Source organism: Hyperoodon ampullatus (assembly GCF_949752795.1).
Source record: "Hyperoodon ampullatus genome assembly, chromosome: 8".
NCBI lineage: Eukaryota > Metazoa > Chordata > Mammalia > Artiodactyla > Ziphiidae > Hyperoodon > Hyperoodon ampullatus.
Window position 1 is genome coordinate 68,583,518 of NC_136921.1, and position 26,100 is coordinate 68,609,617.

General features: G+C 38.7%; 1 protein-coding gene across 1 annotated transcript in view; it reads right to left on the reverse strand.

Moving 5' to 3' along the window:
- Positions 1–1,469: 1,469 nt before the first annotated feature.
- The window catches only part of NEB (nebulin), a gene marked incomplete at both ends in the record, with an annotated part of 225,065 nt that continues 200,434 nt past the window's right edge, over positions 1,470–26,100 (reverse strand). Inside the window, 24 exons of the mRNA XM_079710699.1 lie at positions 1,470–1,643; positions 4,902–5,008; positions 5,308–5,454; positions 6,403–6,495; positions 6,798–6,981; positions 7,087–7,194; positions 8,057–8,149; positions 8,479–8,571; positions 8,863–8,955; positions 10,535–10,627; positions 11,175–11,267; positions 12,237–12,329; positions 14,016–14,108; positions 15,111–15,203; positions 15,702–15,794; positions 17,781–17,873; positions 18,919–19,011; positions 19,657–19,761; positions 20,316–20,420; positions 22,438–22,542; positions 23,060–23,173; positions 23,720–23,830; positions 24,243–24,353; positions 25,784–25,888. Coding sequence (XP_079566825.1) covers positions 1,470–1,643; positions 4,902–5,008; positions 5,308–5,454; positions 6,403–6,495; positions 6,798–6,981; positions 7,087–7,194; positions 8,057–8,149; positions 8,479–8,571; positions 8,863–8,955; positions 10,535–10,627; positions 11,175–11,267; positions 12,237–12,329; positions 14,016–14,108; positions 15,111–15,203; positions 15,702–15,794; positions 17,781–17,873; positions 18,919–19,011; positions 19,657–19,761; positions 20,316–20,420; positions 22,438–22,542; positions 23,060–23,173; positions 23,720–23,830; positions 24,243–24,353; positions 25,784–25,888 — 2,592 coding nt within the window. The remainder of the gene's footprint in view (positions 1,644–4,901; positions 5,009–5,307; positions 5,455–6,402; positions 6,496–6,797; positions 6,982–7,086; positions 7,195–8,056; positions 8,150–8,478; positions 8,572–8,862; positions 8,956–10,534; positions 10,628–11,174; positions 11,268–12,236; positions 12,330–14,015; positions 14,109–15,110; positions 15,204–15,701; positions 15,795–17,780; positions 17,874–18,918; positions 19,012–19,656; positions 19,762–20,315; positions 20,421–22,437; positions 22,543–23,059; positions 23,174–23,719; positions 23,831–24,242; positions 24,354–25,783; positions 25,889–26,100) is intronic.

Here is a 26,100-nt window from a genome sequence, read left to right on the forward strand (position 1 = left end):
TGAGGAAGGCTGTTCCATCCCTCTCCCCTAGCTTCTGTGGTTTGCTGGCAATTTTTGGCTTTCCTGGCATGTAGAAGCATCACCCCAGTCTCTGCCTTCATTTTCTTTTTTTTTTTTTTTGCGGTACGCGGGCCTCTCACTGCTGTGGCCTCTCCCGTTCCGGAGCACAGGCTCCGGACGCACAGGCCCAGCGGCCATGGCTCACAAGCCCAGTCGCTCCGTGGCATGTGGGATCTTCCCAGACCGGGGCATGAACCTGTGTCCCCTGCATCGGCAGGCGGACTCTCAACCACTGCGCCACCAGGGAAGCCCCTCTGCCTTCATTTTCATGTGTACTCTTTGCTCTTGAGTCTCAGACACACATTAAGAAGCTTTAGGACAGCAGTATTACTACAGCTCTGAAGTAATGTGGACAGATCTTTTGCTTTTTAGAAAGGATACGCTATAAACTTAAGCACAAGCCATTATTGGTTGGCACTCCACCCTTTGCCCATGCCTTTGCCACAAACTGCCAGCCCACTGGATACAGACGGGGAAGATCCCCTTTGGGATCCCACAGCTCCCACAGCTGTTGGATCCCACAGCTCCCACAGCTGTTGGATCCCACAGCTATTTCTAAAGCATTATAAGCCAAGCCATAAGGAAAGCTTGCTGAACACAAGTATGGATAGAGTTTTGAGAAAGTCTACACTTGTGCCTTTTTTTTTTTTAATTGAAGTATAGTTGATCTACAATGTTGTGTCTGGTGCATTTAACAGTACTTTTTTTTAAGTTTAGTTTTTTTAGTGAAGTCTAGTTTCAGGGGTTTGCTTTTGTTGAAGTTTTTATTTGTAGATCTTTAAAAATAAATAATGCTCATTCCATCAGTGGTGTTTGTTGCAGAATTGCAGATTTTATTAGTTACTAGCTTAACACCAGTTTATATTGACTATCAGCTTTATAACTTCAGAACTGGATTAGAAATAAGAGTGTCAGCAAGGAAAAGGTGAATATCTCTGCCATTTTTTAAAAAGTGTGTTTAACATGTTTAGAACTCTTGATTTAGAAAAGAAATACTGTTAAACATTTTCATAATGGAGAAAGATTCTAGGTTGATGCAACAGTAATACAACAACAATGCAGAAACTTTAAAAATGTCTATTCTGAAATTAAATGTTTTAAAACCCAAAGGAAAATTTAATAATGGCAATTAAAAGACCTATGGGTTTAATGTTGTCTCAAGTTTTATGTGCAAGTCCAGAAGATAGAAGTCTAGTTTAATAATTGGACAGATTAGTTGTACTAACCTTTGTTTCACTGGTGAATATTGGGGTACATATAGAAACAAGTTAAGGGATGGTACAACCATGAATCATACTGACACAAAAAGCACTACGCAGCTTCAGAACTCGGGGAATAGTGGAGAGTCTAAACAAATGCTGACGGCAAGATTTGTAGGTGCTGTAGACAGGTGCAGTGCTTTGAAGTTCCTAAATAGCTTCAACATAATTGGCTGGGAGCATGCCCGTCCTGCCAGTCCTCTGCACGGTGCCATACATCCAACCTTCATCAACAGTTTGAACGTTTACAATGGCATCTCCATCTTTGAAGGACACCTCATCTGCATCTGCAGCCATATAGTCATACATGGCACGGAAGATTTTCTATTGGTAAAGACGAAAAAGGGAAATATATATTAGATTTGCAACAATTAACCCGAACACCTAATTTTAGTTTCCACCAACTTAACTTGCACAAAACAGAATGTGCAACTACCTACCACCAAAACTAAAAGACAACTCACAAACTAGGAGAAAGTATTTGCTAATCATATATCTAATAAGGGATCACTATCCAGACTATATTAAAAAAAAAACTCCTATAATTCAATACTGAAAAGGGACAGGGGCAAAGGATATGAATTCTCCAAAGGAGATGATAAACCAAGAGCCAATAAGCATGTGAAAAGATGCTCGACATCGTTAGTCATCAGGAAAATGCAAAACTACAATGAAATACCCCTTCACACACACTGGAATGGTGATAATCGAAAAGGTAGAATTGGGGAGGATATGGAAAGATTTGAATCTATAAATCGTTGGTGGGAAAGGAAAATGGTGCAGACACTTTGGAAAACAGTTTTGGAAGTTCTTCCCATTTTAAAAGTTACCATGTGACCTCGCAATTCTACTCCTAGGTATATACACAAGAGGAATGAACATAAGTCCACATAGTAACTTGTACACCCATATTTATAATGGCATTATTTGTAACAGCCAAAAAGTGGAACTAGCCCAAATGCCCACCAACTGATGAACGAATAAAGAAAAGGTATTCCCATACAATTAAATATTTGCTAATAGAAAGGGATGAAGTACTGATATATGATACACCATGGATAACCTCAAAACATTAAGAAGCCAGTCACAGAAGACCACATATTGTGTGATTTCACTTATATGAAATATCTATTCCAAATAGGCAAATATATACAGAAAGTACGTTAGTGGATGTACTAATCTAGTGTTTTGGAGAAAATTGAAAAATCATAGCAATATTGCATGTTTTTCTCACTTGGGGAATTTGGGAGTATACCAGTAGTAAAAGTTTCTGGAAAGCTAACCTCCACAATGTTTTTTTTTTTAAAAAGAATTGTAGCATGGTGGGAAAGGAAACTGGGGCATTACTAATCAACAGGCATAAAGTTTCAGTTAAGCAAGATGAATAAACCCTAGAGATCTGTTCTAGAGATCTCTAGGGATCTGTATATAACCTTGAATCTATAGTAAACAATAATGTATTAAACACTTAAAAATACAAGCGTAGGTTGATCTCGTGTTCTCACAACAATGAAATAAGGTTTTTAAAAATTGTAACAATTTAGAGAGAAAAATAAAATTTGAAAGTGCCCAAATTTTCTTCATAGGAGCAGTCACTGGTTAGTAATTTGGTATGAGACCTACATATTTTTCCCTAGCATTCTGAAATATACACAACATATATTCACATTCAAGGATAGGTTCCCCCCTGCCCCACATAAGTGGAATACTACTATAAATAGTATTCTCACTTGTTCCTTCCATTTAATATAGCTTGGAAGTCTTTCCATATAAATATAGATTGATCACATTCTTTTTTACTGCTGTAGAAAATTCCATATTTTAGTACTATCGCAAATTATTTAGCCATTTCTATATTTCTGGACATTTAATTGTCACCATGTTTTCATCCACTAAGCCTATAGTGTTTGTCTTTGGGCAGATATTTCAAAAGAAAGCTTTTAAAAAAAGTATTTGGTCAAAGGCATGTGCCTTAAGATTTTTTAAAAAGTTCACTACTATAATGTTCTTATATGATACTTTATTGTTGCATATTTCTGGTTAGTAGTCAAATGGTGAACATGTTTTTTTGGTTGGCCATTTTTTAAAATTTTGCTGTAAATTGTCTTCATATGCTTCCAGGTTTTATTTTGAAGGGAAGGGGGATAATATGTCAATGAACTTTGGATACTTTATGCATTTTTAGATATTAATCTTTTTGTTGAGTATAATATTTTTTCCCAGTTGGACATTTCTTTTTGCTATAAAAACATTTAACCTTTGATGGTCAAATCTGTCAGTCTTTTCCTTTACATATCTAGATTTTGGAACCTGCTGAGGAAGGCTTTCACCATTTCCAATTGTAAAAGTAGTCTCTATTTTTCTGTAGTATTTTAGTTTTCCTTTTTTTTTTTTTTTTTCCCTCTGCTGATTTGTAATTCTTTTAGGGTCCATTTTCGGACTTCCATCTTTTTTTTTTTTTTTTTTTTGCGGTACGCGGGCCTCACTGTTGTGGCCTCTCCCGTTGCAGAGCACAAGCTCTGGACGCGCTGGCTCAGCGGCCATGGCTCACGGGCCCAGCCACTCCGCGGCATGTGGGATCTTCCCGGACCGGGGCACGAACCCGTGTCCCCTGCATCGGCAGGTGGACTCGCAACCACTGCACCACCAGGAAGCCCATGGACTTCATCTATTTTTAAATCTATTCTCATGCTAAATTCATATTTAATTATAATAGCTTTATAGCATATTTTGCTCTTACATGGTTAAGTCCTTTCCTATTAACATTTTCAAAATTTGCTTATTCTTGCATCTTTACTCTTTCAAATAAATTATAGGATTAATGTATAAAAATTTTTTAAATTTTACTAGGATTTGATTGGAATTGCCTTGAATTTATGGACTTCTGGAGAAATGACTTCAAGATTCCCTTCCTGAACTATAATGGGTCTCAATACTTAACTTAAATCTTTATGTCATTTAGTAAAGATAGTTTTCTACATACAAATATTGTTCATTTCAATCCTAAAGAATTATGTTTTTGTAATACTATGAATGAGATCCAGGGTTTTCAACTAAGAGTTTTAAAGTAGTCTGGTGAATTGTGAACATGATTTGACTTATTTCTTCAATGTATATTAATAGGGGATATCTAAGATATGACCAGATTACATGTGTGACGTGCATACGCATATATTTGGGTTGGCCAAGAAGTTCGTTCGGGTTTTTCTGTAAGATGATAGGGAAAAATCCGAACGAACTCTTTGGCCAGCCCAGTATATTCTGGAAGAATGATTCCAAGCCACAGATGTTTTGCTTTAAGATAGTGGGTGGGTCTAATGAGACCAAAATGATGACTTTGCTTTAGGCTTTTTTTTTGGTGTGTTTGTTTTCAATCACTGAATAATGCTTTTTAATTAATGTGAGTTGCTAATGAAGGTTTTCTGATAATTTATTACTGTTAGCATGAGATGTGTAGTAAAAGAGCATTATGTAAAATAGAAGGTTCGGTTAATAAAAAAAAAAAAAAAGACCAGAATACCTATAATCATTATTGCACATATCAAAAAGTGAGAATGACTTGAGTAAGTTATTGTTACTTACTCCAGCAGTAGATGGATGGGATGGGATGGAGGATACCGTTGTCTGCTGGGTAGCAACTGAAGATGATCGTTGCTGTGGGAGCTCTGTGGTTTTTGCATGTTTGTAAGCTGAAAAGAGGGAGAAAATGGTTTATTAGGAGAAAATGTGACTGGACCTCATTTAATCTGTGATTAGCAACTGAGCAGCACTGTCTTTTCCCCTAATTTAAAAAGAATGATTTCCAAGAAAGGAGGAATGAAAATGAAATAGCTAACTGCGTGTACCTCTCCACAATTCTCGTCCTCTCATTAGAAGAAAGGATCCAGATGTTTTTGTTGTGTTTTTACTCAAAGCATCTCTTAACAGTAACCTCCAGGGAGCTAGCTGGCCGGCCATGGCTGTCAAGGCCAGGGCCATCCACTTGTACCTGGTGAGGTTGCAGAGAAGAAGACGCCTCCGTCGCTGTAGGTGGAGAGGTGGGCACCCTCTGAATGCTCGGACTTCTCCTCGCCGCCGCTGACGCTCAGCGCACTGGCAGATCGAGACTGCTCCCGGCTCCGCCGCTGAGCTTGTGCTGGGGAGGTAAGATCCATTGGAGAGGGAGCAGAGGTGAAACTTTTTATAGCAGCAATGCCTAATGGTAATTGACTCTCAGTTGGCTTTTGTTTGTTGTCATGCATGCAGGGTTTTAAGTAGATTTCTGTGGATTAAACCCTCAAAAACTCTTATACATTTTCTAGATGACAGTTTAATCACCGAAGGTCCCCTATCCGTTAAGTGGTACAGCCAGGCTTCCAATCCCGGAGTCTGTCCCTGACTACTACTCCTTCCCTCTATCCTGCTTATTTTCCAGGCTCACTAAAATGAACAGATAGTAATGTACACAAATTCCACCTTTCAACTTCTACAGAAAGTGCTCCCTAACTTCCAAATTTATTTAGATACACTTTCTCTGTGTTTCCGCAATCTGTGTGCAGACCTTTAAAATTGTTCATGTCAGGGTTTAACCACTGATTTACTGGTCTCTCTTCTTCAGTGGACTAGAGTATAAATCCTTTGAGACTTATAAGCACTACATATTTTACTTTTAACATGAATAGAAGACATAAAGCCATGTGGCCTGTTTTGTTGAGTGGCTAATCTTCCTTGACCTAAGAGAGTTCAGAAAGTTGTTAAAGGGCAAATCCATTCTCTTCCCTTTGCTTATATATTTCTTTTTTTTTTTTTCCATTATTTCTCCAACAGAAAGATGTACTACCTTTTTTTCTTTAGGAAAATAATAATAATAATAATAATAGGGACTGAAGGGGACTTACCCTTAGGCAGTGAAACAATCTTTCCTAACTTTAACTTGTCTAGAAAATGAGCTTGGCTCACTAGTCAAGGAGGTGTTCTTATGCTGAATGGGTAACTCAGGAAATTGAAAGCCCTGGAGGAGACGAACTTCTGAGCCTAAAAGCCACTGGCGCTAGCCCACTAAATGGTGATGTTTACGTTGTAAGCCTTTTGTGGCATCACATACCATTAATCATGTGTAAGCTTCGGGACTGAATGTTGTCTTCTGCTGGATCATAGTCAAAAACTGAGCCAGGATTTGTACGCCAGACACGTAAACCTGAAAGTGAGATTCAGGATCAGCACAGATGTTCCTGGACGCTTACGATAACTTGGGGACCAAGGCATGAACCTAAACAACCACAGGCGGATTGAAGAACACTCATTGAGCTTAGTTCTAGGAGGGGAACAAAGCATAAAGTAGATTTCAGCTTTGCAAACAGTGAAATGATAGGGGTTTTCTTTCACATGTAATGAAAACACAGATTGAGGTCCTCTGGCCTTTGCTTTGGTCTAGATAATGTCACTTGTGTTCTACCTTCCTTAACTTAACGTTGATTTTTCTCCCCAGGCCCCAGTTACCTGTAATAGTTTCCTGATCCTGGTCATTCCGTTTTTGTTCCATTTCTACCACTTTTCTCTGAATACCTCGGTAGTTAATGTCACTGAAGTCCTGTGTGTTCTTCTTTACTCGTTCAGTGATGGGGTCTGTCACCACTGGTGTGAAGCAACCCTTGTGTTTCTCGAAGTCTTCATGATATTTCACCTGAAATTTCATGAATTCACTTGGTGAAAATAGGATGGTGTGATCATTTCCTTTTCTACGTGTTCCAACAGGCCGCCCACCCAACCTGAGGAATTGCTGACTCACCGTTGAGATGTGGCGTTGGGTCTCCCTCACCCGTCTCATCTCTGGCGTGTCCAAGACATAGGCAGCTTTGCCTTGTATTTGTTTCCGGAAGCTATCAGAATAAAGCACCTGACAGAGGAGAGACCATGAATGAGGACAGGTTGTGGTACCGTCCTAATTCTGAAGCCTCACAACCTTTCCAACAGATGGAGGTGAAAGGAGCTGGGGAGGGAAGCTTGAGTCACCTGAAAAGCCCCAGCTAGCCCGTGACTGACAGAGGAACAGTTAGCATGAGGGTGGACAGGCAGGGCTTGAAGGAGACAAAGGATTTCTTTTGAGTTTGAGGAGACAGGGCAAAGTATAATTTTGAAAGGAAGGGGAAAAAGTGATCTCTTGAATTTGCTGGGAATTGTAGCACCAGCACATTGGATGATATTTGGAGCTAAACGTGATATGGACGTTTGAAAGAACTATCCTTTAAAACAAGTGATCATTTTTTGAAGGATTATGTCCAGATCTCATAAACCAATATGCTAATTCAGAAATCAAAGTCTCAGAAATGAAAACCCAAAATATCAAAGTCAGAAGGCATCCATTTCAGAGTATATTACCTGTTTCATAAAGTATCTTAACAAAGTATTGCTGAAGATTGAGGATGTTAGGAAGTCAATTTGTTACACTTGGTTACATAAGACTACCTCAGAGTAAAGTAAAAGGGAAGAGGAAACGCTGGCAATTAACTTGTTATGTCTTAGTACAATCATTTGGAATTTAAAAGCGCAGTTATGTTAATTTTAGTGTGAATTTTCAGTTGAATAAAAAAAATGCACATTTTTATGGTGTTAAAATGTTATATTCCAAGATGTTGCATTTCTCTCTCTCTCTTCGTTTTAGTGTGTTTTTCAGTTGAACGAGAAAGACACTTTTTTATGATGTTAAAATGTTATTTTCCAAGTTGTTGCACTACTCCTTCTTTAGTCCTAGAAAATACCGAGCTAATGTTTTCTTGGTTGCGCTTAGCTCTCTCCATCTCTGGAGTGACCGGTGTCGGAGTTGCTTTTCTCATATTCTCTTTGTACAATACCTAGAGGGGCCAAGAGAGCATCCAGATATCAGAGAGCAGAAACCCAGTTCTGAAAACCATCATCGAGCTGTTGTTATGGCTCAGTTATGTCACACTCTATAAAAACACCTCAAGAAGAGAAAGCCATTAAAATGTTATTGTAGAAAGCAAAAAGTGAAGAAAGAAGTAAATCAGGTGAGCCGGTGGGGTTGGTATGTCATTTTTAAGTAGGTAAAGAAGAATTTTAAAAGATAAAAGTTTTGGGAAAACTGTGAGATAAATTAGTGGTATAACCATGTTTGCCAGGCTTGTTAAAAGTGTCACCATTTCTTTTTTCCTCTATCAAATACCGAGCTAAAGTTTTCTTGATTGCGTTTGACTCTTTCCATCTCGGGAGTAAAGAGTGCGGGGGTGGCTTTTCCCAGGTTCTCTTTGTATAACACCTGTGAGATACAAAGGTGGACCTGAAAGTCACTAGGAGGCAGTATTCAGGCTATTCAGTATAATGCAATTTGGGGGAGAAAACTCCAGGTTTAATCTATTACTATTAGTGAGTACAACTCTAGAAGAAAGCTTAAAAAACAGTTAATGGCAACAGTAAATGTATATCATTTAGGGGAGATTCTAAAAAGCTGGCATTTTGTTTGTTTTAACCTGGGATGGAGTTAGGAGCAGGTCAAACGGCACGGGTTACTTTGCAAAATTAAAAGCACTTTCATTTCTCAAGACAATACCGAGCTAATGTTCTCTTGATTGCGTTTGACTCTCTGCATCTCTGGAGTGACAAGGGTTGGGGTGCCTTTCCCCACATTTTCTTTGTACAAAACCTACATGAGTCCAATGGATCCAAAAAGCCAAAAAGAAAAAAAGAATTACAGTTACCAAAAGATTAAACAGAACAGATCATTTGTTAGGAGGCTCAGGGTGCTAAACCATTTGGGCAATAAGGTTAGATGGAAAGAAATACATTTCCAAAACAAGTTGATGTAGTTACAGCAAGACACACATTTCTAGGTTAGGACCCTGCCCTGAAATCCTTACAGCCTGCAAGACAGAACTGCAGTTTTTGTGCCTAGTTCCGGGATGTGGGGCAGGGCTGGGAAACTGTCTTCACTCTCCCACTAATCTACGCATGTCAAGCTCCTGACAGGTCAACTCACAGGACTTAGGGGCATGCGCTTGAATAACACTGAGAAGGTGGAGGCTGCTTCCTAAATAGCATAGGGAGACTGGACCCTTTTGCCACACTTGAACTCACATAGACACATCAGGAAAAAGTATCCTTGCTATCATCTGTGCTCTGCCTCTTGCTTTAGTTCAGTACATCATCATACGTAGTAAGGAAAAATGTTTTCAGCAATTAGATCACTATCATGGTAAGTCAATAGGAAACATCGTGATAAATTCCCAGCCTCGCTGTCACCACAGTGTCATTCTTGGGGTCACAGGAGGTTCAAGATATGGCATTCAAGAGGAAGAATTCTGTCAAAGAAGTGGTTCTCAAAGTTGAGGTCCCTGGATAGCAAGGTCAGCATCACCTGAGACCTTGCTGGAAATGCAAACTTTCTGGCCCACGCCAGATCTACAGAATGACAGAGGGTGGGCTTCCTGGTGATTCTGATGCACACTAGTCTCAGGAGTCCTGCGTTCCAGTATCCGAGAAACCTGCAGGCAGTGTAGATGCGGCAGGCCGCTGGCGCTTCACTGCGTACGCTAATATCCCCACACAAACCCCAATCCCCCGGCAATCTATAAACGTATAAAATATCACAGAGCGCAGGCTTGCAGAAAACGGCTTACTAAAATTAGCAGCCGAAGACCATGATAAATACAGAAGAACAAAGAGAACTGAAATTGGTAAAACAAAAAACAGTTCGAGTGACACTTTCATTTTTAAGTAAATTGACATTCATTTGCCAAAACCACTACTGGATCTTAATTTATGTCGTTATCCCTGAAGGAGAGGATTAGGGGTTATTTTTCCCCAAGGTCTCTTTGTCCAAATCTGGCAGGGTAAATTAGAACCTAAAGTCAGGTGCAAAAACAACAAAATCACAACTCTAATGTCTAGAAAGAGCCCTGTCACACCTACTACTGCACTCCCCAAATTTTACAAGTATGTAAAACAGAGACCTTAGGGGTAATGGATAGAGAGTAAGTTTGGGGAGAGAGGAGCCAAAGGATGATTTATTGGAAAATCTGTTACTTTCTGACATTAGAACTTTAAAATATGGATTAAAGCAACCTTGTTATTATGGGGTTAAGTCTAGGAGTAGCTCTACAGGAAAGAAGGATAAATGTGATTAAGAAATTCACAAAATTTCAGTTGTCTTTTAAAAGTAGGATTAATATGCATTATTTTAAATCATTAAAGAAGTAGTTTCTTTTTTTTTCTTGCCAAAGTACCGAGCTAATGTTTTCTTGATTGTGTTTGACTCTCTCCATCTCTGGAGTGACAGGTAAAGGGGTTCCCTTGCCCATGTTTTCTTTGTATAACACCTGTGTGATCAGAAAGCATCCAGAAAAACAACCATAAGTAACATTACATTTGTTGTGAGATTTTAAGGGTCAGTTCAACTTCCTTGTTATCAAATGACACAGTAGTCCGAGGAGCCAGGAGTTATGTGCTGACAAGATGCCACAAAAAAATGTAATGACAGCCACTCTTGGGATTAGGAAACTGACTCTATCTGGGGTAGCAGGGCCCTTAGTTGCTGGGGGAAGACTGGAGTTATCCTCCCAAACAGTCACATGGGGATTTGAGATTGTTAGAACTTGGTTGTGTTGTTATCCAAGCAAACTAAAAGAAAAAAGGTTTCAAAAAAATTTTTTTTAAATGCCAGATGGAACAGAAATCAGAATTAACTTGAAAAAAAAAAAAAAGAATCCATAGTAGTACCACAGAGATGTGAAAGTATGTCCTTTTGCTAAGTGAGGTATGTTAGAAGCAAAGGAAGGGAAGTGGATTTAAAAGAAGAATAAATGTTAAGAATCAATTTAATTATGAGGTTAAATGGCATCTATTTTCCGTTTCTTTCCAAAATACCGAGCTAAGGTTCTCTTGATTGAGTTTGACTCTCTGCATCTCTGGAGTGATGGAGATTGGGATTCCTGTGCCCAGGTTTTCTTTGTATAGCACCTGTGTGATAGGAAAGCATCCAGAACAAAAAGAGCAATCAACCACTCTCCCCTTCTTGCAGAGCAGTTGGGAGTAGAAGGACAAAGAGGAAGAGAACAAGTTAGAGGAAGGGAAATACCAGAAGCTTCTAGATCCAACCTGTAGGAGCCTAAAGACATCCTTAAAAGCAAGGGAATGCAGGAAGGAGCAGGGAAACTAAGAAATTAAAAAGGAGAATTTTACTGTTTTGTTGAATTAGTCTCTGCATCACTGAGCAAAGGAGAGCACCATGGAAGGGAACGACGAGCTGTGCCCCCCAGCTTGTTATGAGGTTGGGGAAAAAAAAGAAAGGACAGAGACAGAAGGAGAACCGAGGAAGTTATTTTGATTTGGAAATGTTATTAATAAACCACATAAGGGTATTTAGGTTTTATAAACATTGCATATATGAAGATGCATACACACAAGTCTTCTTTTGTTGATTTTCAAAAGAAGTCAAGGTATTTAATTTTTAGTTTAGGTGAACATATTGGGAAGAATTAATTATATTTAAATGGAGAACAGTGACAAAATGCTAAAAAAAAAAAAAAACCCTGAAAATATCTATACAAATACCAGTAGAGACCAAGAAGGTTAGAATAGGAAATGAAGCCAACAGTTTAAACTTATTTGCAGAATAAATTTTTGTAAGCTTTACGTTCAAATGAAAGTTGCCAAAGCAGGATAATGTGGGTGCCTAGAGACTGGGAATGCTATGTTTTTAAAGGCTGGAATATCATATTGAACATTTTTTAAGTGATGTTAATGTTTAACCAAAATGGGGAAACTGATTCATGGGAAATGGCAGCATTAGGTTGCAAACAAGACACAAGACGTGTCAAAGTTTTTACTGGGATAAGTTGATTAGGCTTTAAAATAATAGCCATTAATCTTTTTTAAAAATGGTTTAAAATTAGTTAAAGGGTTTTTGTTTGTTTGCTTTTTAAATACCGAACTAAAGTTTTCTTGATTGTGTTTGACTCTCTCCATCTCTGGAGTGATGGGAACTGGAATCCCTTTCCCGATGTTTTCTTTATACAACACCTGTACGATACAAGAAAGCATCCAGAAAAAACAAGAGCAGTCAAAAACAGCCCTTTCATCTATTGTGTAAGGAACGTACTATGAAACACAGACGTCAAACAGGAAAGACAAATTCACCAAGTCAATCTTTTTTCAAGCACAGATCTGGATGAAAACATGCTCCATATTTCCTTGGCTAAAGTGCCAGTGTATGTGATGTTCAACTTTTAAGCTAACTCATATATTAAATGGTGGTTTTCTGTGTTAGGAATTAAGAAAAAAAATCAAATTTCATAAAATTACTAAAATGCTTAGTGTACAATAGAAAGGTTATTTTTTAATTAGATGGGCAAATATTTATTTTCCCTACACAGAACATCTGTTTTACAGAATAACAGATATTTTAAACCCTAGGTCAAATCTATGCGATATAGGAAATTGGTCTTTGTTGGGTAAATTCAAGTTATAGAGGTGGTCAAGTCTAAATACATAGCACTGTTTATCTTCCATAGAATCTTAAAGGCTCTATGCACCACTTGATAAAAATTGCCTAAATGCAACCTATGTAAAAATTAACACAAATGGTTACTTAAAAGAAAGAAATTGTCCAGGATCATCAGGATCATTAATATCTCAAATAGATATGAGCAATAATATACTTACTCTAATACAGAAGAAAATAATTTTAAAATAGTTTTGAAAATTAATGTAAACCTTTCCAAAAGAAAGAATAATAATAATAATATAAACCTATAAGGAAAACAGTGAATATAACATTCCGAAAATAATATCAATTTATACCAAAAATTTAATAAGATCAAAAGGTTGTTAGTGAATAGTAATTAAAACAAAACAAAAAGACAGTGGGACCAAAGAAAGTTACTTAATTGTGTGAAAGAATCAAACTTTCAGAAAATATTTAAATGGACAATTAAAAAACATTTTGGATCAAAACTCGCCCTACCTACCCCCCACCCCCCCAAAAAAAATCCAGCTAGATTTTCCTAATGACATTTGATTCTCCATCTCAGGCATAAGTAAATCTAAGATCCTTATATAAAAGTTTCACAGACTATTGAGTAGTATAGAGTTTTTTAGCAACAAAAATATTAATAAAAGAAAACATTAAATATAGACTCACAATCTAATTTGTGTATTTTTTAAAAGATCAGAAGATCTGGATTTCTATTCATGGAATGGCTTGTTTAGAACAAGTATCAAGATAAGATTGCTTTGGGTTCCAATACTGAGTGATTTTCTTTCTTGGTGCTCTGTTTATCCAGATAGGATCTATGTTAAGCTAAACCTTGTCCCCAGCAAGGGCCACTATTTCTACACATGGCCTCAAGTCCTGTGTCTTTTCTTTCAATGCTAACGCAGCTACATCAAATATAAGTATTCCCAAGTAAATAAAGCTATAGTATTTGGGGGTTTTGGACATCAATTAACTTCAAAAGTCCCATAAAACGTGAAAAGGGAAGGAAAGGAATCGATGAAAAGTTTTAAGGGACTATTATAGGAAGTATAAAATGTTAGAATCAAATGGTGAGTAAAAGATCTGGAAAACAGAAAAATTTAGTTGATGAGTTTTTTTTTTAAGAAAAATGTGTTAAACTGATTATTTTAAAGGGACTAACAGAAGTTTTGTTTTATAGAAAAGTATTATCATTTTTTTTTAATACGAGTTAAGAGCTTTCTCCCAAATACCGAGCTAAAGTTCTCCTGGTTGTGCTTGACCCGCTCCATCTCGGGAGTGACCGGGAGGGGAGTCCCCTTGCTCAAGTTCTCTTTGTACAGAATCTGTGTGCACAAAATCAACAATCAAATCAGCCTGGACCCATTGTTTAGGAAGACTTAGCTTTTGAAATAGGTTCTAAAAGTATTTTTGCTTGTTTGTTTTCATAATGACATAAAATTGGCCTAAATAACTTTAAGAAATAGAACAAGTACAGATCACCTTTGGCCGTTTCATCACACACAGTATGAGGTCTGTCTGTAAGAGGCTTTCATAGCACAGAGCTGCCAGGCTGCAGGAGGAGTCAGTCACTTATATAGGCCTTCTCTCAAAGACAAGGACTAGGACTTATCAGAGACTACTCTACTCAAGTTAACTGAAATTTACATGCCTCATGAGTTGCTCTAAACTAGTGAACTAACTCTAAATTAGTGAACCAAAAAAAGGGGGGGTTGGGGGAATAAAATAAAAAAGTATTAAAAGCTAAATAAATATTAGCTTTCAATGATCCTGAAACTATTCCAAGGAAAGCTCATTTATCTCTCTTGTGATACACCAAAAATAGCTGAGCCAAGTAAATCTGTATTTCTGAGTTACTGTGAATTGCTATGTTGTCTTTGGAGTGAAAATGTTCAAGAATCACATTCTTTTAAGAAGAGCTGCAAACAAAATACATCAAACAGAGCCACAATAAATACAAATAAAATTCTAGCTAACATTATCCTTTTGGAGGCATGTTAGATTTTACTTTTGACTTGTGCCACACCAGTTAGAAACACCTACTGTTATTCAAGGGGAATTTGAGGAAGGAAACACTAAGTATTACAGGTTTTTAAGGAACGTGATCAATAGCTACGTTTTAGGAAAAACATAGTTAAAATTTCACAGCAGAACTAAAATAAATACTAAATTAGATTTGGGTTGAAAACGGGTAATATTTGGTATCATTATTTTAATTATATGAATTTAGTATTTTTACAGGAAGAAAATTATATATTGGTAATGTGTTAAAAATATTATTTTAACTAAAAATTAAGGGATTTTATTTTTTGGCCCCTAAGAAATACCGAGCTAAAGTTCTCTTGATTGCGTTTGACTCTCTCCATCTCTGGAGTGACAGGGGTTGGGGTTCCTTTCCCCAGATTTTCTTTGTACCAAACCTGTGAGATACAAGAAAGTACCCAAAAGACATTCAAAACAAGCACAAAGATTAAGGAAGAGAGAAGATGGGGGCAGGGGGTGGGTGTGAGGAGGGAGTTTTTTAGTGAGTAATATTTAGAAAGGATAATGCTTTTATTTTTTACTTCACATTTTAAGGATAAACTCTACAATGCTAATTCTGGGCATGAAAAGCTACCACAGAAAGCGTTGAGTTATAGCATATAAGTAGAATGATGAGGAATCTTATGTTAATTCTATTTACAGTATTTCAGATCTAAGCGCTCACACTTGTCAGTCACCAAAAGTGTTAAAATACCATCAGAAAATTGAGTCATTTTGTGTAAGTCCAGATGGTCTTGGTCAGGTGGAACACACATACACACACGGACACACACAAAATTGGTGTTAAGATGTTGCTTTTTAAAAAAGGATGATGGGTTATTCCGGTAATTTTTTAATGGGAAATCAAGTATCTTATCTGATATATTTGTAAATACCGAGCTAAAGTTCTCTTGATTGCGTTTGACTCTCTCAATCTCTGGAGTGACAGGGGTTGGAATGCCTGTTCCCAAGTTTTCTTTGTACAAAACCTGTAGAAGATAATGAGAACATCTAAAAAAGTAAAATGACCACGAATCCTTTGGATTACAGCTATATGTGGGCTATTTGGTGGAAACATAAAAGCAATCTAGTCTTCAAACATGACACTCAGGGAATAAGGAAGGAAATGCCACAAATATCTATGTTCTCTCTTCAAAAGTAGTAATTTTACTACCTTGAAGACTGTATTAAATTATTCATTTTCTGTAGTCAACATTTAGTACATTCCTAAAATGCATTAAATAGTGCTAATGAATATAACAATGAAAAAAGTCTAACCATTTCATAACATCTAGTATTAGTCCCTTGAATATAGTGGGTCCACAATAGGTTTGTACTTCAATAAATAGGTGGCTTGGCTTAGATTTTTCTAATCATGTGATCCTCTGTTACTTCACAGTTGTTGAGAGTTTTCTGTCTGTTTTGTATTTTCTTCTGAAAATTCCTAGCTGGCCTTTAGTCTGCAGATACCCTTAATGCAAGGAGACTTAAACAATTTATTTTTTTACTGATGATTGCTGGATCTTGCCAATTAGTGTTTCTGAACAGGGAAAAGTCCCTATTTGTTCTGGGTAGTGTCAAAGGACTGTAAATGTTAATGAAACAAGTAAGGAACTTCCAGAGCCTCTTAGCTTCTTCCATTCCTCCCTCCCTCCCAATGTTAAGAATTTTCAGCCTAAAGGAAGGAATGAATTCTTTTTAAATGGATGGATTCTATGTTGCACTAGAGCACAGGCTGGGGAGCAACACAGAAATCCTAGGGGTTTGTGTCACAGATTAATTCCTAAAATCACTGACAAACTAGTGTTGACATCTTTTCTTTGCTAGGAAACTTTTCGGGATCTTTAAATATCTACCATCTTGGTACAAAGTTGTATTTCTTTACTGAGCAAGGCAATGGAACAGATTGTGGACCACAGAACAAAACAAAATCAGAGAAAGGCAAGAAGTTGCAATCAGAAGCAGCAAAGGAGATGCGGGCTGGTTTTCCTGGATTAGTGGACATGTAATTCTAAATGCAGTCTGTACCACTGGGAGCCAGAGTATAAGCAGGGAATGCGAAGGGAATGAGGTCTAAATAATACAAACGACTTGCAAGAGAAATAGCAGCTGTCTGATAATGGAAATTAAATGAGAGTTCAGGCCTCCAGGGGCCAGGCGGATCTCTGAAACCAAGATCCTCACCTTTTATGGGCCATCAACTATTTCCCAAACTTCACACAATCTTTTGCTAGTAGCCAGCAATTGCTTAGAAACTGCTTACGGATGGAAGCGCGTGCGCGCTGGGGGAGTGGGGAACGGGATGGGGGGTGGGGGTGGGCGGAGACCGGGCTAGCTGGACAGAAGGTCGGGAGAAATGTGTGCTAAACCTGATATTTCAGGTGTGGGAGAATCCCACCTCCCCCAAAACACACGCTGCGCACAGGTGCCTGCGATTCCTGTTAGTGAACAGGGTTAAGGTATAATATACCCTTGTGGGTAGATGACAGCCAGCGCCTTGAACACGCGCTGTATTTACAAGGAGAGAGCAGAGGATACAGGGCAAGGGAGGGGAGGTGGCCGCGGAGACGTTGCTAGGCTGCCTAGGGTCTTCCGGACCGTGGAGAATGCCCGGAGGTATGTATATACATCCATGCATGTATACATATTTATTTTCTATTACTTTTATGTTTATATGTATATGCTTTTGGTCAACTACCTTGAGATCATCCCAATAAACTTATTACTAGTCGGCACATTTTACTTTAGAAACTGCAGGTATGATGAGCAATCACGAAGCCTAGTGCCTTGTGCTCCTTGATTACGTAAAGACAGAGTTTCCTCTTCTGCTTTTGCAAACCGCACTGCCCCTCACAGGGCAGGGAGGGTTTGCGCCATCCCCGGGCTTGGGAAGCCCGGCAGAAGGGAGACGGGGTGAGACAAGCCAGCCGGCGGGGGGAGGGCTGAGCATGGGGGAGGGGCCGGGGGCGCGTTACCGAGCTGATGTGCTTCTGGGTCTCCTTGACGCGCTTCACTTCAGGCAGGTCTGGGATCGGGGTTCCTTGTCCAACCGCCTCCTTATACTTCACCTGCAGGTGTAAAAGTGGGAACGTGTACATGCGTTTGATTAGTAGCCCCGCGATGTGCGAAGTCGCAGTTTAAACAGCACAAAACCTATACTTAGGGGGAAGGGGGCCACATGCTGATACTGGGTCCGTGCCAAGGACACGGACATTTGGGCTCTCTCTGGTCTCTTTGGGGTGGGGTCCACACTTAGACTGAAGCCCCTTCTCTTCCCTGGGGTCTCCCATGTCTTACAGCCACAGTTCATTGGCCCAGGATGGACACACTCACATATACACACCCAGGAAGAGCCAGTCTCTGATTCACAACTGCTACTTTCTTACAGGTAACAAGGAGTCTCTTCTTGACCAAACTTGAGTCAGGCTCCTCTGAACCTTCTTCCCAACTAGGCCTTGAGCTTCGGACTTCCGAGACCATCTCTGCACCTCCCAATTTTAGCCAGAATCCTGCTAAGTCAGTTTAGCCAAAATCCCCCACCCTGGATGTCTCATCATCCTTGATATCTGATCAAATTCCTTAATGCCCTCTGCCCCCAACCCCCCAGAAGAAGTCTGATCACCTTGACCTGCCTCCAGCAAAAATCCTGGTAGGTCGGTTTAGGCAGAATCCCCCATTTACCCCCGATGTTTCTTCTATTTTCCATCCACTGATGCTTTCCCCACACCCCAACCTCCCCATCCCCCCATCCCTGTCCATCCATCCCTGCCCCCATAAATCCCTCCTTTCCCTTGTTGTATTCAGAATTGAGCTCAGCTTTATACCGAGATCCCCTATGTCGCAATTGTCCTGAATAAAAATCTTTTTTTGTTGTGGTTTTAACTGCTTAAACTACTGTCCAGCTCTGGTTTGCTTTGACACAGGCCTCTCCATTCTTTATATCTAACTAGCCCTCATGAAAACTGCCTCGGCACTGCATTATGAGATGACCCTTATTTTAGCAACTTAAGCTGCTTCTGGTGACAAAAGTCATGAGTGCAGCTCAGACATCAGTGTAAATCTTCAAAGGCGAGCAGAAAATTTTGAAAGTGAGTCCCCAGTGGCTGTCTTTACCGAGCTAATATGGTCCTGGGTTTGCTTCACTCTCATCATCTCAGGTGTCTTTCCAATCGCCGTTCCTGGTGAGACATCTTCTTTATATAAAACCTGGGCATTCAGAATCAGGACAGTGTTACACAGAAGAAAGGAAAACCCAGCAATTCCTGGAGAGAGACTAGGAAACTTGGCTTCTGTGAAAACAGAAGACACTAGAGAATGTTCTTAGGCAAGTGCTGGAGTATCTGGACTGTCTTCTGCATCAGCATCAATAACTCAAACCATGTATACAACACACATCTCAATTTCCAGATCTTGAGATTTCTTCTAAGATTATCATACTGTATTAATACATGATGAGAAAAACCAGAAAATGTTGATTAAAACACCCTCCCATGTGAAACACAAAATCCATTAAAGAAATACAAAGTCAGTTATTTGGGGAAAGGATAATAAATCACAGTGTCAGAAAGAAATCCATCTTCTGGAGCAAGACAACACATGATACTGCTCTGGGATTAAAAAAGTTAAAAAGAAAGAAAAGCTCCTTTGTTAGCAGATTTAAGTTGTTATTTCAAATGGTCTCTGGGGTGATGATTTTAGAGCAAAGTATGGGGAATTTTAACAAATAACTGCTAGCATTAACTGAGGAGGTTAGATGTTAATTGTCTGAATCAACGTACAGCTAGTATATTTTTAAAGAGGAGCCTGATATTATTAGGTTAGCATTAAATGGAAAATAAATAGTAAATATACCGAGCTGAAATTCTTTTGATTTTCTTTAACACGCAGTATTTCTGGCGTGTCTTGAACAACTGTAATTTTTCCTTTACTGTTTTTAAGGTCACACTGGTATTGAAGCTATGAAAAAAGAGCAAACATCTTGGTAAGATTTCAACATTGTTTTATACATTGTATTGTCCTATATTGTGTAAAGGAAGTTAAAACCTTATATTTTTAAAAAAATTTCTACGCTACAATAATCATAGTCACATAGCCAACGGGAATTTCTTTAATAAGAATTTTGTGAAGAAACTAAATATTTAAAGCCCTAAAACTAGTTTAAAAAAAAATATATATATATATATATATATATATATATATATATATATATATATCTTGCCTAGAATTAATTTCGAAAAAGATGTCACCACCAATGGAAGATGGTGATAGTTCATATTCAGTGACAGGAAACCACCAACAAAGTGAGAGATGGGTCTTTAATGCTATGAGTTGGGATTGAGATATAAGATGAGCCCAGAGGAGACAGGAGCACACAGCTCCCGGGCAGGGGATGGGAGGTGTGGTGGGCTGCTGCAGGTAGGTATGCAAGCATGTGTGCCCAGAGGCATCCTTCTTGCCCCGCCTCATCCCAGGTACCAGTGAGCTGTGTCTTAGATTCAATAAAAACTCACAAGGCTGAAGTTCTTTTGGTTCTCCCGGATCCTCTGCATCTCTGGGGTGTCCAAAACGGTCTCATAATATGACATGCACTTCTCTGCATCTTCCTTGTACTTTTTCTGGAAATAGATTCCAAGAAATAAGGATAGGGAATAACACAGGGATATGGGCCAATGGGACCTAAAATAGCCCTTCCTACTCAGCAGAGGGGAAGTCCTTTATATTTTTTTGACTATTTAAGGATGTTAGGGAGTTATAAAACAGAGCCCTCTGGGTCAGTGAGTGCCATGCCTTTTCTTTCCAAGAGAACTGAGCTCAGGCATTTAATAGGACCCATTGTCATGGCAAAGCTGGCAGAGGGAGGCCCCTGTGGACTGGTCCACACGAGGGAGGTTGACAGCCCCTGAGGTTCCTGGCAGGGACTTGGGGATGTCTACAGTGAACTGGATGGAGCCAGACTATTCAACAGGCAGGTGGAGAAAAGCAGGAGGGTTAAGAGCCATCAGCAAGGCCTCCTGAATGCCAGTCCTTGGTTGGTGACAAGGATATTTTCGCTGAGCTGTGAGCAGGTGTGGTCCAGGCTCCTGGCCAGAGCTCCCAGGGTGGTTCCAGGAAATCTACATTCCCAGGTGTTTACAAAGTATAGTCAGGCCAGGCAACTACTGCTTTAGAACTCACTGATTAGGAGACAAGCAAAAATTCTAATTTTGGGCTACTCAAGTAAATTGCAGATTCCTGGTCAGCAGTGAAGATTAAAACAAATGAGGGTATATCCTGGTGCATGAAGGACATCTTACTTTTCTTTCTCTCTCTATTTGTGGGAAGATGGAGAGTTACCCATCATAAGAGGAATCAGGGGTTAGATTGTGTGGTTAGCATTGATGACATAATCTCAATCTTATTAAAAAAAATTGATAATCCAAATGTGGACGGTCTACTTTGTTTCTTCCAGAGTTGCCCACAAATTTTACATCCACATTATGAGACTGATTCTTTAATTATGGGTGGTAACTCATGCCTGTTAGAATGGCCATCATCAAAAAGACAAGAGATAACAAATGCTGGTGAGGATGTGGAGAATAGTGCACTGTTGGTGGGATTGTAAACTGGTTTTGACACTATGGAAAACAGTATAGAGGATCCACAAAAAATTAAAAACAGAACTACCATATGATCCAGAAATTCCACTTCTAGGAATATATCCAAAGGATTCGAAAACACTAACTTGAAAAGATACCCTCACTTTCATGTTCATAGCAGCATTATTTACAATAGCCAAGACATGGAAACAACCTAAGCGTCTATCAACAGATAATGGATAAAAAAGTTGTGGTATACATGTACAATGGAATAAAAACTGAGAAAATCCTGCCATTTGCGACAACATGGGTGGATCTTGAGGGCATTACATTAAGTGAGATAAGTCAGACAGAGAAAGACAAATACTGTATGATCTCACCTATTTGTGGAACCTAAAATCAAAACAAATGCCTAGAAAAGGTGATCAGATTTGTGGTTACCAGAGGCGGGAGACTAGTGAGGGTGAGGTGGAACTGGAGAAAGGTGGTCAAAAGTGACAAACTTCCAGTTATAAGATAAATAAGTACTAGGGATGTCATGTACAGCATGACGATGACTACAGTGAACACAGCTCTAACACAGCCCTGTTACATGTGAAAGGTGTTAAGAGAGTAAATCCTGAGAGTTCACATCACAGGGAAAAATTTTTTTCTTTTTGCTTTGCTTTCTCTTTTTACTGTATCTCTAGGAGATGATGGATGCTATCTAAACTTATGGAAGCAATCATTTCACAGTAAATATAAGCCAAACCATTACACTGTACACTTTAAAGTTATACAGTCATATACGTCAATTTTATCTCAATAAAACTGGGAAAATAAATTTTAAAAAGTTATGGGTGGTACCATGTAAGAGTTCTTCAGTACCTTAAAATTCCCTCCTTTATTTTAATTCTGATATGGAAATCTCAACTCTAACTCAAACTTGCATCATAGACGAACCCCTTCTTTTTCACTGGGAAAAATTGTGATTTGAAAGAATCTTCTTCGGTATTAATGGAAAGACTTGTTCTTCATGATTGGGGTCAATAAGTGATATTCTGATGAATGTCCTTACCTGGCTTGAAAGGTTCTTGACTTGTTGGGCATGAATGATCTCCGGAGTATCAACCACAGAAGTGAAATTGGCTTTTTCCATTTCTGCTGATTGCTTATACTTAATCTGCAAAAGGACATCCAATAGTTGGGTAAATGTTTACAATGTGTACATTTGTTGGCTTAGTTTGACTAAGAAGTGATTAATATTTCTTATCCAAAAGGGTTCATTCATTTGCTAGCCAACATTTTTTCCCTGTTGTGTCTATAGCTTTATGCTAAAGAGTGAGATTCAGAAAGAAAGGTTGAGTCCTAGCTGTTGGAAGGCTTACTATCTAGTTGGGGGCGGGGGCAGGGTGGCGTTGGGTAGGGTATGGGAAAGCAGAAGGAGAGAGATAATCAACAGATAGTAAGGCATCAATTGTTTACAGAAGAGCTAGGAGAAGGACAGATGAAAGCAGCCCTGGCAAAGGGCCCCTGATCCTTTCATCAGACGGATTCCACCATGTGGATATTTAGGGATGCCACTATATGTGTTTAACTGTAACTGATCAACAAGTAAGACAACAGAAGGACAACACTGTGTCCTTGTAATCACAGCTACTTTTTTTGTTGAAAGACTGACATGGAACAGTAACGCTGACCTGACTGGCAATATCTGTAGCATTCCTGGCTCTGAGGAAGTCGGGAGTTTCATTGGCCATGGCATTCAGGCCTCTTCCTTTGACTTCCAGCTCCAGGTCTCTCTTATATTCTTTCTATAGAAGCATTAAAAAAAAAAAATGTGCAGAGTGAATACAGATCCACATAACATGCCACCTCAATTGCTGATGTCACCTTCACCTTTCCCTGTGGCAGGATGGAGTGGTGACAACAGCAGACCACTTTAGGAAACTATTCTACTCATGCCAGGCCTCCTTTGGAATGCTTTTTAGCATTCTCTATTAGAAAATTAAAGTATAAAAGCACATTTTAAATCTGGTTTGGTATGTAAAGGATTATACTTAGGTGCCCACCACTCCAGTGTGGTGCCTTTATTTAAATGGGCACAACAAATGTATCAAGGTTAAATCAAATAATATTAGATAAATAACAGGTTACAATAGCCACTATAGAAACAGACTGTTATAATATCAACACATCCAAAATCGAGATATTTTATTTAATGGTTAATAATCATGTTGAATATGGAATCTGAAATTCAAAAACTCTCTTTTTATTGCTTTCTGGTTTTTTTATGCAACTTGGCTAAGAAGGAGAAGATGCTGGGTTGATTCTGTGCATGCAGTTGGTTGTGTGCCCACCTCATTGAGGATCTGAGTGGCGTTCTTTGCTCTTAGCATGTCTGGCGTATCTTCCATTTCACTAAGACCCTTCCCACGGATGCTTTCCTCTAGATCTTTCCTGTACTCTTTCTATGGCACAAAATACAAGCAACAATGCTGACAAGAAAGCCTGGATTATTCCTCTTTGGTGAAGAGCCAAAACAAAACAAAAAATCCTTCTAATTTTAAAGAGTTAACAGTTTAGTAAATAAAAATACGAATAAAGGCAGGGTATAAGCTTCATCAGTTAATATTCAGTATCAAATAAGAAACTAGAAATTAATAGAATGCTGAGGTAAGCACATTTTATTAGGTATTCAATTTAAAAATTAGAAGAATTAACATGGGTAATAGATTAGGGGGTAGTACCAAACACATGTGAACCCAACTTGAAACCTGAAAAGTTAGATGGTAGTGAAAATGGTAGAAGGAACACGTTGATGAGTGTCATTAGTGCAATTACTTGGATCAGGAGGGAAAGAAAAGACCAAGTAGGCACTACCTCGCTGGCTATTTTGGTTGCATATTTGACATGTGATAAAGCTGGCGTGACCTCCAGGCCAATCAGGTTTCTGCCTTTAATGGACTCTTCATAATTTTTCTTATATTCTTTCTAAAGTGAGTAGGAAGGAAAGACAAGTTAAGAATGTTTATTACCATTTCTTTCTCAATCCTAGGAAGAAAATAATTACACTTTCCTTCTGTGTATGGCCTCTTAACTTGATCTTAGTTCTGCTAATGGTCACACATTTGAAACATGCCTGATTGTTCTGGAAATACTCTGTGTAGAGCAAATGGCCCAAGGAAACTCAGAGGCTGAGGAACTTTGGTGGCCTCTCATTCGTCTGTCTGCCGCTGTGATGGGGGCTGGCCCTCTGAAAGTGAAAGGATGGATGTGCCACCAAGACTCTCAATCCACTGTCATCTCTCCTGATGACATTTTTCTGAAGGCAACAAAAGATTTTACTTCTGAATTAGAAGTGACTCAAGGGGGAAAAAAACCAAAAACACCCCAGAGGAAGGGGAACCTGAGGGCACCAAATGCAAATTTGGCCTTTTTCATAATCATGACTATTATTTTAAGTCACTGAACAGATAAGGTGAATAATGTAGCACAGACAAGTTCTCAGGCTTTGCTCACTGTTGAGAGGAAGGGCCATGACCTCCCCCATCTCCTCTCCAATCCCTGGATGAGGCTGTCTTACTGGGAGGCTTGGAATAGATGTTGGAACTTGATTTTTGTCATTTTTAATTTTGACAGAATTTTACATTTATCGAAGAGTATCAAGAATAGTACAAGGAACTCCCATAGATGCTTTACCCAGATTCAGCAATTGTTTGAAACCCTTCAAAATTTTTCATTATTTGGCATTCTACACACCAGGAAGCTCCCCAAAATGTTACTTTTATTAAAAAACATTTATCTTTATGGTTGGAGATATGCCCATGGAGGGGAGGCAAAAAGAAATCCAAAATAAGCCTGTTTCCCAATGAAAACAGACTTTCTAAGATTCAAAATAAGATCCATTCTTCTCTATTATTGCTTAAAAATTAAAATTATTTTAGATGCCTCTGCTTACATTTCTAAAATAGGAAATATGTCATGTTGACTTGATATTTTGATAAAAATCCTGATTAAAAGAAAAAACTCTTCCTTTTTGGGACTGGAGGCTTCCTATTAGGAGATGAGCAATTCAAAGCCAACAGTAGGTCTGCACAGAGAGAACTTTTCATTCAAAGAAAAATTTATGTTATGTTCAAAATAATTTGTTTAAATGTTAGGAACAGTTTTCTATGTTCTAGTTCTATGAAAAGGATAGTTGAAATAAAACATATATGGTAAATGTTTACTATTCATATCATTTCTTTTTATAATGGAGCCACAGGATTTGTGAGATGGAAAAGATTTTAGTCATCACATTTTAAAGAGTCCCATCATCCACAACTTTGTGATAACAACAGGCTGGATACTTCTGTGGGTAGAGCTTGTTTTCATCAGCTTGATGGTGTATTTGCTGTGTGGTGGGTTTGTGCAGGACTTACCCCACTCTGCATCTGCTGAGACTCTTTGGCAGTGATGTAGGTTGGTGTTTCAAAGTCCAACATGGGCTTTCCTCGTTCCTTTTCATACTTTTCTTTGTATTTCACCTAGTCATGAAAAGCTTTATGAGATATGTCTTCTCTGGCCAATTTGAAGACAGACACCAGTTTAGCAATAGTATTTTTAATTGATACATTATGTCCAGTGGGTGGTATCTCATTGCCACTCAAAACAGTTTCCTGTTGTGATTCAGATCCAGTAGCTTTTTGTTTTGGCCGGGTGGGAGAACATTATTACTGTTTGCAAGGCATGGTCAGGA